This window comes from Chrysochloris asiatica, unplaced genomic scaffold (assembly GCF_000296735.1).
Source record: "Chrysochloris asiatica unplaced genomic scaffold, ChrAsi1.0 scaffold00301, whole genome shotgun sequence".
Lineage (NCBI taxonomy): Eukaryota > Metazoa > Chordata > Mammalia > Afrosoricida > Chrysochloridae > Chrysochloris > Chrysochloris asiatica.
The window spans coordinates 2,197,446-2,209,950 of record NW_006408819.1 but is presented as its reverse complement, the minus strand read 5'-3'; the positions used below and the strand labels follow the sequence as shown (position 1 = coordinate 2,209,950).

Sequence of the window (12,505 nt, the reverse complement as noted above, 5' to 3'; positions counted from 1 at the left end):
TGTCTGTTGCCCTCATTAGGTTTCATTACAAAACTGGGTCATGATCATACTGTAGTCTCTGAAAGTGCTCTAGACCTCGCCAGTGGTTTACATGACGTGGCCCTGCGTGTCCAGAGCACCCTGAGCCTGTATCAAAGTTGTACATATTCCCAAGCATTTTTCAAATGAAAAGGCACTCGTGGTCTCCTTGCTCTGTGCACTTTGCTGTTGGTGTGACAAGGCATTTAAAGCTGTTCCTGGCATTTTCTTTTTGTTTGTTTAATTTGTAAGGTGGTGTTAACTAAATGGTTATTGGCTAGAAATCCTGAGTTCTCAACTGTACATATCTATAGTTTGTAAAAAGAACAGAACAACTGGGACAAACTCTTGGTCCATGCTGGGCTGGGGCTGGGGGTGGGGGTGGGGCGAGCCCTTTGGAGGGGCCGGAGCTCAGGGCATGCACTGTGAAGCTGACCTGTTGACACGCAGTGGCCATCCATTTAGCTTCAGGTTGTCTCGTTTTTGTATATAGTGTGACCGTAGCGTCTGCTGCCATTCTTAGCTGTGGAAAAAGGGGGGTCAGCTGGCATGAGAAGTATTTGTTTTTTCTGTTTTTGTTTTGTGTTTTTTTAAGTGCGGTAGTTTTACAAATGTTTGGTTTTGGACAAATGTCGAACTCTTCATTGTCAGCGAAGCGAAGAGCCCCTGGCATCAATGGAAGTTCAAGAACCTTCTGTACCTAAATACTTTGCAATGTTCTGTTATTTTCTTTTGTATGGTTAGAATGCTGAAATGGTTTTGAAGTTAAATAAAACAGTATTACATTTTTAAAACTGCTCTCTCTAACAGTCTACATTTCTGACTCGCATCTGTCTTAGCAGTCAAGCCACCTGCCCATCAGATTGGGTGGTTGGTACCCATGTGCATCAGCTAACTCCCTTCTTGACATGGGGTGGAGATGAAGACGGTGGCTACTGGAAGCTTGCTGATGGAGGGGTATTAAAGGTGAAGTGTAAACTACCAAGTGAGAAGCTGAGGTCTGTTGTTGTGAAGTGCCGTCGAGTTGGTTCCGACCTCCCAGCGACCCTGTACAGGGGCTGAGGTCTAGCTGCCTTTAAAGTTGTGGGAAGGTGGGTGGTTAGATTGGAACAATTCCCCAAGCTATGGGGCCAAATAGAGTCCTAGTGTAGCGCTCTGGGTTAATGCGCTGGACTGCAAAGTCGGTGGTTCAATAGCACCAGCCACTCCTCGCAAAACCCTACACAGGGTCTCTTATGAGTCAGAACCGACACTAACTACAACATGGAGCCAAATGCTCTGCTAAACAGCAAAGACATCCTGAGGGTTGGGTATGCCAAACATTCTGGCATCGTTTTCTTGTGCTTAGCACTTGTTACTTCTGTCTCCTGAGCCTCAAGGTAGGTAGCTGGGGAGAGATAGTACCATGTTTCTTCCTGCCTTCTCCCGCTCCTATAAACCCAACCCCCAGTGACTCCACTTGGCAGCAGCTCTCTGGGCAACCTGAGCTGCAGGGCTGGGTAGGGTAGGGCAGGGCAGGGTCAGCCTGATGGGACCACCTAGGCTTCCCAGCATGAAGATGCTTCAAATGCAACACAGAATGGCCTCCTAGCCACAATTTAAATGCATCCTTTGGAAATGCTGATTGCTGAGTGATGGAAAATGGGAAGGTTTGTTTGGTTTGCAGGCTGGAGGCCCAGCCATCTTTTCTGTCTACAGCAGTGAAGGTGACTGTGTGTAGTAGCTTAGTAGCTGAGTATTGGTTCTACTTAGCATTAATACTTGACCCTTCCATTTCAGGCTCAGGAATGTATAGAAATTCTACTATGCAAGAGAAAGCTACTTGGCATTCCCTCACATCAGAACAAGTGGTCCCAAATCCACTTTTCTATGACTTCTAGCAAGTGACCACCACCCATTAAAAAAGTTATCAATGGTTCAAACCCATCGGCCACTCCTCGGAAACCCTATACAGCATCGCTGAATCAGACTGAACAACAACAGGGTTGAGACTCATCGGCATTTAACAACATAGTTTGAGAAGTTGACTCAGTCCAACCTGGCTTGATTGTCCCTTTCTCTTATTTGCACACAGGGTGGCAGTGAAGGTTAATGCATTGAACTGCAAGGTCGGTTTGCACCACAAGGTTGGTGGCTCAAGCTCACCAGCAGTTCCTTGGAAATCCTATACAGGGTCGCTATGAGTTGGAACCGACTTGATGGCACTTCACAACAACAACAGTGCTCGGCATTCTAGGCTAAACCTGTTGCCTCCCCACTACAGGTTGTTAAGTGCCTTCGAGTCAGTTCATACTCATAGTGACCCTGTATAGGGTATCCGAGGAACAACTGGTGGGTTTGAACCATAGACCTTGTGATTCCAGTCCAAATGGGGCTACAACCACAGGTATCAAATGAGGCTTTCTGCTCCCATAAAGATTTACAGCCTTGAAAATCCTATACAGGTTCCAAGTCTGTTTTCAAGGCTGTAAATCTTTATGGGAGCAGAAAGCCTCATTTTTCTCCCACAGAGTAGCTGGTGGGTTTGAACGACTTACCTTGTGGTTAGCGGTCCAATGCTTAACCTACAGCACTACCAGGGAGCCTTCTCCACAGAAAAGTTAGAATTGCCAACATATTTTGGGGAAACAATTCATTTTTTAACAACTGCTTCCAGCAAGACCATCACAAAGTTTTCTACCCCATCACAAGCTTGTTTCTCTCAGCGAGATGAAACTCTTGTTTCTCTGGGCGGCCACATCGAGCAAGATGTTACCTCCAGGCTTGGCTTGGTTTCTCAGTTCCCAGCAGGTGTTTTGCAATGCCAACCTGTTACTGCTCATTTTATCAAAAAGACAGGACCTGCTTTCCCTGGCAGGCTTTCTCTCTTTTTACCCCTCACCTCACTCTTGAATGAGGCTTTATCCCTTGGGAAGAACAAGGCTGTGATGTAGCAACTGTTCTCTGTCTCGTGTGTGTCTATTCTTGTCACAAATGTATTTGGAGACATGCATACATTCATTTCTTTAAGAAAGTTGCTTACTCAGTCTTCCCAAAAAGTTATCAGTGCTGTGTCTGCTATCTATCTGAGATAATGACATTGATTTCCTTGTTCCACATGAGCACAATGAAGTATTCTGGAACACCCATGTTTTGCAATGTTAGCCATACCTTGTCATGATCCAAAGAGTTGAAACTTTTGCGTAGTCTATAAAGCACAAGCAAAAATCTTTCTGGTATTCTCTGATTTTAGCTAAGACCCATCTAACAACAGCAATGATTTCCCTCGTTCCACATCCTCATCTGAATCCAGCTTGAATCTGAACAGTTCTTGGGACATGTATTGTTGCAGCTATTTTAGAATTATCTCCAGCAAAATTTTACTTGCATGTGATATTAATGATATTGTTTGATGATTTTTGCATCCCATTGGGCCACCTCTCTTTGGAATGGGTACAAATATGGGTCTCTACCAATCATTTGACCAAATTCTTGCAAATTTCTTGGCATAAATGAGTGAATGCCTCCAATGCTTCATCAGTTTGTTGAGAGATTTCAATTTGTATCCCATCAATTCCTGGAGCTTTGTTTCTTGCCAATGGCTTCAGTGCACCATGGACTTCTTCCTTCAGCACTATCGTTGTTCATCATATAGTTGACTCGGTGTATATCTTCCATCTTCTTTTGATACTTTCTGCATCATACAATATTTTGCCCAAGCTGCTGCTGCTGCTAAGTGTCGTTGAGTTGGTTCCGACCCATAGCGATCCAGTATAGGGTTTCCAAGGAGCAGATGGTAAGTTTGAGCCACCGACCTTGTGGGTCAACTTGACATTGCAGTACAGTGCCACACCAAGACTCCATTTTGCCCATAGAAACCTTCAATATTGCAAGTTGAGGTTTGCAATTTTTCTTCAGTTCTTTCAGCTTAAGAAATGCTGAGCATGTTAACATCTTCCCTTTTGGTTTTCTAACTTCAGGTCTTTCTTTGCACATTTCATTATAATACTTCACTTTGAAATTCTCTCTTCAGCTCTTTGACTTCCTCATTTCTTCCATTCCCTTGAGCATGTATATGTTACATGCCATTGAGTCGATTCTGACCCATAGTGATCCTGTATAGGGCTTCCGAGGAGCAGCTGGTGAGCTTGAACCACCGACCTTGCAGTTCAAATGACTTTGCAGTCTGACGCATTAGCCCATAGCTCCACACCAGAATGTATATAGGCTGGAGAGCTAATTTCAGTCTCTTCTGACATCCATTTTGATATTTTCTTTTGTTTCTGTCTTTTTAATGATCTTTTGCTTCCTTCCTATATGATTATTCTTGATTTCATCCTACATCTCTTATGGTTTTCAGTCATTAGTGCCTAGTGCATCAAGTCTATTGTTGAGACAGTCTTTAAATTCAGGTGAGATATGCTTAAGGTCATATTTTCGTTCTCATGGACTTGTTTTAATTTTCTTCAGCTTCAGCCTGAACTTGAACAATGGATAGTCTGTTCCACAGTCTGCCACCGGCCTTGCTTTGGCTGATGATATGTAGCTTTTCCACTGTCTCTTCCCATAGAAGTAGGCAATGTGATTCCTGTGTGTTCCGTCTGGTGATGTCCATGTTTATAGTCACCTTTTAAGTCGTTGAGAAAAAGGTACTTGCAGCGAATTAGTCATTAGTTTTACAACATTTTATCATGTGATCTTCAGCATCATTTCTATCACCAAGGCTTGATTTTCCAACAAATGATCCTTCCTCTTTGTTTACAATCTTTGTATTCCAATCACCAGTAATGATCAATGCATCTTGATTGCAGGTTTGATCAATATCAGACTGGAGAAGTTGGTAGAATTCTTCAATTTCATCACTGGCTTTAGTGGCTGGAGTGCAAATTCGAGTAATAGTGGTGTTAAGTGGTCTTGTAGGCATATGAATATTATCCTATCACAGACTGTTGTACTTCAGGGTAGATCTTCAAATGTTATTTTTTGAAGATGAATGCTATGCCATTCTTACTGAGTTTGTTGTTTCCGAGATAGTAAACTATGTGATAGTTGGATTCAAAATGGCCAATACCAGCCCATTTCAATTCACTAATATCTAGGATATTGGTCTTTATGTGTTCCATTTCATTACTGACAATGACCACTTTTTCCAGATTCATATTTGTACATTCTATGTTCTGACTGCAAAGCCATTTGAGCAGCAAGGTCGGCAGTTCGAGCGCACCAGCTGCTCCTTGCTATAGGTCAGAACCAACTTGATGGCACTTAACAACAACAACAACAACAATGTTCTGATTATTAATGGGTGTTTACAGCTGTTTCTCCTCATTTTGAGTTGTGTGTCATCAGAAAATGAAGATCCCCAAAGGGTTACCCCATTAACATCATATGGTCAACTCTACTTTGAGGAAGCAGCTCTTCTTCCCCACTTGCATTTTGAGTGCCTTCAAATATGAGGGGCTCATCTTCTGATACTTTAGATGACAATATACTGGTGTTGTTAATCATGCTTTCATCTTCTGGCATGATATCTGACAATGTTCCACTGCTATTCATAAGTTTTCAATGGTTAAACGTTCAGAAGTAGCCTGCCTCTCCTTCTTCCTAGTCTGTCTCAGTTTGGAAGCTCCGCTGAAACCTGTCCATCATGGGTGACCCTGCAGGTATTTAAAATACTGTTGGCATAGCTTCCAGCATCACAGAAACATGCAAGACACCAAAGTATGAGTGACGTTCTGACAGATGAGTGATATCTATTTGTTTGTTTTTTTTTTTTCAATTTTTTAAAAAAAGCTTTTATTGTGAATTGAGTGATAGTTTACATGGGTGAATATTGGTTTTGCACTCATCCTATCGTAATTTGTTTCACTGCAATGATTACTATCCCCTCCATGAATCATCATTTAATAGTATTTGTTTCTATTCCCTCTTTTTTGTTTTTGTTTTTAATGTACACAAAAGCATGCAGGAATATATCGTCATTTAAACAACCAAAGGTCACATTCTGCAAGCCAGTGTCCTGGCTGCTAGCACACAGCGTTTCTCTTTCTATGAGTCTAGAGTCCTCAGCTTTTCAATCTCTCTATGCCATCACCTCTGCCTCCATCTCTGGTGTCATTGTTTCTCTGGTTTACTGGCCCTTTTTGTTACACAACTTCTACCTTAACAGTTGTGACAGTTGCAATTAGTCATGATAACAATTACTCACTATTTTAATCAAATGAATCCTATCCCCATCTCCTTTAACCAGACCCATCTAGACAAGAGAAAAACTATTCAGTGGGGATTCTACCCACCCCCCTCTGCACACTCTGAAACTAAACTCCCTCTTGAAAACTTGTAAGCCAGTCACTTTGTGCCTTTATAGTCCCCTCTACCCCCAATTTTAGGTAGCCAATGTCTTAATTTGCCAGTCCCTAACAACCCTGTGTTCAGATCAGATAAGTTTGGTCCTTGATGTGAAGACTCCTTTCCTCTCAGTTTGTATTTTGAGCTACTACATCTATTAAGTATAGGTCAAGTTCCTCAAATTGAGCAATTTACACTTGCTTCCTATGTCAAAATTCTGTATCTTCCTTTCGTCTAGTTCTGATCATCAAGCCATTGAAACTAGATCAAATGGGTACTATGGGCATTCTTGTACATCTCCCCCCACTTCTATCAGCTGGATGCTTCACTCTCAGCTCTAGCCCGCCCTCTGTGGCTAGGTCAGTGTCCATGGGCTCAGAAGTTCCCAAGTCTCCCCAAATTTCAGAACAACCAACTCTTCCTCTTCTCTCTCTCATCTCAAGGTTGACAGAAGTCTATGGAACATGGTCAAATTCATCCCATATCTTCATGACTGACTTTCCTCCACTTCCACTCACATGTAGAACGACGCAGTCACCAGCAAACTTACATCCCTTTGAGTTTCAGTCTTGGAGGGGAGTTTGTCCTGAAGGGACTTGATTGCTCAAAGAATATACAATAGCAAGATTCATCAAACCTTCTAAAGCCAGAGGCAAAGAAAGAATTCTAAGAGTAACTTCTGAGAAACAAAATCTCATTTACAAAAGGGTACCAGTAACACTGAGCTCTGACTTCTTTGCAGAAACCATGCAGGCAAATACATATAAAATCCTGAAAGGTAAGATTTGCCGACTAAAAATCATATATCCAGCAAAACTGTCTCTCAAATACAATACCAACATTAGGATATTTCCAGATAAACAGAAATTAAGGGAATTTATAAAAACCCAGGTCAATCCTACAAGATATATTAAAGGAAGTCATTTGGACAGAGAACCAATGACATCAGAAAATGACCTGAGAGTAAAACACATGACCCAGATAACAATCCAGATAAAGAACTCTCCCCCCCCACCCCACCCCAGAAAACACCACAAATTTATTGCCTTCCAGATCTGAGGTCTAAAGACTGACATAACTCAGCAGGGTTGTGTTTCTTCTGAAAGCTTCAGAGGCGAGTCCACATTCTTATCTGTTTCAGCTTCTAGAGGCAAGCCTATAGACCTCGCGTGATGGGAGTTGAGTGGGGGCCAAGGTGGGGAAGTTGGATGGTGGAACGCTCACAGGAGAAGGTTAGAACTGTAGTACCGGGAGGAGGGCTGAGCTGCCTGGAGCTTTCTGGGCAGGCTCTGCTGAGGCATGTTGTGCTGCGCATCCTGCCCTCCGGCAGCGCCTGAGCTGGGCCTGCTGCAGGAGGGGCAGGATCTGCTGCTGGTGGAGTCTGAGTTTGACGTTAACACAGAAGGGCACAGGACATTTGTTCTGACAGTGTTTGACATGATAACTACACAGGGCCATAAGTTGCTTGCAGATGTGGCAGCCACCTGTGGTCTTCGGCTTGCAGACCTTGGCATGCTGCCACACCTGTTTCTTCTTATAGCAATTCTCCAGTGCGCAGTTGGCATCACGGCACAGAAAGGCATGCACAATGGTCTCAACACAGCACTGTATCCTCAGGAGGCGTGACTCCTGGGGGGTCCTGGGCTGGAGCTCACTCTGGCTACTGCTCTTGTCATCCATCTTGTGGTGGTGTCTCTTGGTGTTGGAGCAGTTGATGCCCAGGTGGAAGTCCTGTGGCCGCTCAGCAGTACCAGACATGCCGCGGGCCTGCTACAGAGCATCGGACAACTCCCAGACAAAGAACTCTTAAAAGTAAAATAAGGCTACAAAACTGAAAACAGAAAATAGAGATGTCAGTCTGTAATTGATAACTTCAAAACAAAAACGGAGAATGAATGGGGTAGTAATAGAATTTCCATATGGAGAGAAAATTAAAGTGATATCAAGAAATTAAGACTGCTTCAAACCTGGGAAGATAAAAGTAAATCTTAGGGTAACCTCAAGATAATTAATAAATCTACTCACCCAAATAAATAAGGATAAAGTAGATTCTATAAACAAAAAAACAAAAATGAAGGAAATTAAAGGACAATCCATAAATAAAAGGAACTCAGAACTGAAAATTAAGTGGAACAAAGAAAGCATGACAAAATGACGGTAGTAAATTCATATCTTTTGTATAACCACACCAAATGTAGTTTTTTTTGTTGTTTTTAAGTGCTGTCAAGTCAGTTCTGACTCATAGTGACCACGTGCAGGATTTCCAAGGCTGTCGATCTTTGCGGGACCAGAAAGCCTCATCTTTCTTCCAAGGAGTGGCTGGTGGGCTCAAATCACTGACCCTGTGGTTTACAGTCCAGTGCTTATTGTACAGAGTTACAGTGCTATCCAAACGCAAATGCTTTAAATGTACCAATCAAGAGATAGAGAGTGGAAGAATGAATAAAAAAACCCATGAACCATCAATATGATCCCTACAAGAAACACACCTTAGAGATAAATACATAAATAGGTTGAAAAGCAAAGGATGGAAAAAAGTATATCAAGCTAGCTAATCAAAAAACAGCAGGAGTGGCAACATTAATTTCTGATAAAATAAACTTTAAATCAAGCTCCATCATAAGAGACAAGGAAGGGAAATGGTTAATTCACCAAGTGGACATAACCATTATAAATATTTACTCAACTAACAACAGAGCTCAAAAACACATAAAACAAACCCTAACAAAATTTCAAGGAGAAAATTTGACAACTCCACAATAGTAGTAAGAGATTTTAACACACCACTTTTGACAATGGTCAGCACAATTAGAATGAAATTCAGCAAAGATACGGAGAATATTAATAACACAATCAACCAACTTGACCTCAAAGACATATACAGAACTTACCATTCAATGACAACACAGTACACATTCTTTTTCAGCACACATGGATTATTTTCCAGAACAGACTATTACAAAACCATGAAGCACCAGCCCATTCCTCCCACAAGCTTCTACTACTCAGTTGGCTGCAATAATCCATCACAATGGCCACACAGAACTCAGAAACCATACTTACAAGGTTTATTTGGGAAGGTAACAGATTATAACTCGGGTCAGAAATTCTCAGGGCACAGTTGTTCCATCAGCTGCTGACAAATGTCCACAGGACTTACTGCTCCGCCATAAACCTCAGTCTGAAAGCTCTTGGCTCTAGCTCAGTAGTGGGTCAGCAAAGCTAGCTTCCCATCCCTCCACCCAGTTAACTGCCTGGAGGCACTCTGCTCTTTATATAAGAAAGCTTCCTGGCCAAAGTCATTCAGTTTTACTTGCTCTGTGGGCTGGGAAGCCCATTGCTCTGGTTCTGCTGCTGCTGCTCCTCTGCCACCCCTCCAGTGTCACAACTTTTTGTCCCTGGGTTTAAGAGGTTCTATGCATAAGGATCTCAGGGTCCAAAGGACATGCTCCCTTCCTGGCTCCTCTTTGATGGAAGTGAGATCTCCCTCCCTGCATCTGAGACGACTCATATAAAACCCAGGCTAGAGTTTCAGGGTTTTACAATTACAGCGAACTCTGTTAATATTCACAGCTGAATCATGTCATCCTCTGAGTATCTTCTTTCCCCTTCTTTAACTCAGACCCAGCAGGGCAGAAATGTTGTTTGGTGGGAGTTACTGACTCTGGTTAGAAGAGATATTAGAGAATACAATACACCACAACCATATTTTTAGGCCACAAAGCATCACTAAATTCCAAACCATTGAAATACTACAAAGCATCTTCTCTGGTCACACACACAACACTTTAAACTAGAAATCATTAACATGAAGAAAAAGGAAAAAAAGAATAAGTCAAATACCTGAAAATGCAATAACACCTTGCTTAAAAACCACTAGATAATAGAAGAAATTTAAAACAATGTTTAAAATTTTTCTAGAATCAAATTAGAATTCAAACACAACCAACTAAAACCTTTGGAACCCAGCAAAAGGAGAAGTTGCTAGCAATCCTGCTCAAACGATTCCAGAAGGAATACTCCACACTTCATTCAAGGAAGCCAGCATAACCATGATAACAAAATCAGGCCAAAAGAAAATTATAGAACAAAATAGGAATAGAGAGGCAATTCCTCAACATAATTAAAGACATATTCCCCAAACCAACACCAACAGTATTTAAAATCGAGAGAGACTGACAGCCTTCCCCTGAGAACGGGAACCATACAAGAATGCCCTTTCTCATCACTGTTATTTAATATTCTACTGGAAGTCCTCTCTAGAGCAATAAGGCAAGAAAAGGAAGTCAAAGACATCCAAATTGGTAATAAAGAAGTCAAACTATCCGTATTTGCAGATGAAATGATTCTAGACATAGAAAATCCCAGAGACTACAAGAAACCTACTGAAACTAATAGAAGATTTAGTGGTGGCTGGGCACAAGAAAAACATACAAAAATCAGTTGGAGTCCTCCACATTAGCAAAGAGAACTCTGACAAGGAAATCAGAAAAACAAGATAATTTTCAATAGTCGCTCCAAAAGAATAAATATGTAGGAATAAACTTAACTAGAGATTGTAAAAGAGTCCTGGTGTGGCGCTGTGGGCTAATGCGTCAGACTGCAAAGCCATTTGAACTGCAAGGTTGGCAGTTCAAGCTCACCAGCTGGTCCTTGAAACTCTATGCAGGGTCACTATGGGTCGGAATCGACTCGACAACACTTAACAACAACAACAACAACAACAACAACAACAACAGGGATGTAAAAGTCTCTTAGAAAGAATACTATGAAACACTACTACAAGAAACAAAGGGACCTACAGAAATGGAAAAACATACCATGCCATGGATAGCAAGACTTAATATTGTGAAAATTTCAATACTACCCAAAGCAAACTATTGATAAAATGCAATTCTGATCTTAATTCCAACAACATTCTTTAATGAGATGGAAAAACTAGTTCACAATTAAATGGAAATGAACGAGTTCTCAGATTAACAAAGCATTGCTGAAGAAGAACAAAGTAGGAGGCCTTACACTTTCCAATCTCAGACTCTACCATACAGTCACGGTAGTCAAAAGAGGAAGTACTGATAAATCACAGACACATACATAGACCAATGGAACAGAATTGAGAACCCAGAAATAAATCCTGTGGACGGTTGATCTTCAACAAAAGTTTGATATCCAGTAAATGAGGAAGAGATAGTCTGTTTAACAAACGGTGCTGACAAAACTGATATTCAGTTTCATAACAATGACACAGGATTCACACTTCACACCATACACAAGCACTAAAACAAGATGAATCAAAGGCCTAAATGTAAACCAAAAACTATAAAGGTCATAGGAGAAAAAACAGGGGCAAACAAAAGGCCCTAATTTCTGACATAAATAGATTACCCAACATAATTTAAAATGCACAAAAAGCAGAAGGTAAACTAGATTGCTGGGACCTCTTAAAACACACACACACTTATGCTCATTAAAAGACTTCTCCAGAAGAGTAAAAATAGAACCACAGACTGGGAACAAGTTTTTGGAACGACATTATCTGACAAGGGTCTAGTCTCTAAAATTTATTGAAAACTCCAACACCTCAATAACAAAAAGACAAACAATCAAATTGTGAAATAGGTTAAGAACATGAACAACACCTCACCAAAGAAGGCATTTATTCAGTCAACGAATGCATGATCAATCGCTATTGTTGTTATTATTAAGTGTTGTCAAGTCAATTCTGACCCATAACAACCCTGTATAGGGTTTCTGAGGAGCCAACTTGAATCGCCAACCTTGCAGTTCAAACCTACATTGCAGTCCAGCGCATTAAACCACAGCACCATGCAAAGATTCCCAATAGCCATTGTTGTTGTTGTCAAGTACCGTGGAGTCGGTTCCGACTCATAGTGACCCTGCACAGGGTTTCCGAGACTGCAAATCTTTATGGGAGCAGAAAGCCTCATTTTTCTCCCACAGAGTAGCTGGTGGGTTTGAACGACTTACCTTGTGGTTAGCGGTCCAATGCTTAACCTACAGCACTACCAAGGAGCCTTCTCCACAGAAAAGTTAGAATTGCCAACATATTTTGGGGAAACAATTCATTTTTTAACAACTGCTTCCAGCAAGACCATCACAAAGTTTTCTACCCCATCACAAGCTTGTTTCTCTCAGCGAG

At 41.5% G+C, this 12,505-nt stretch overlaps 1 protein-coding gene across 1 annotated transcript in view; it reads left to right on the top strand.

The window, feature by feature from the left end:
• HMGB3 (high mobility group box 3) overlaps positions 1-7,404 on the top strand; it is a 9,038-nt gene extending 1,634 nt beyond the window's left edge. Inside the window, exon 4 of the mRNA XM_006874792.1 lies at positions 7,371-7,404. Within this exon, the coding sequence (XP_006874854.1) occupies positions 7,371-7,404 (34 nt within the window). The remainder of the gene's footprint in view (positions 1-7,370) is intronic.
• Positions 7,405-12,505: the final 5,101 nt, after the last annotated feature.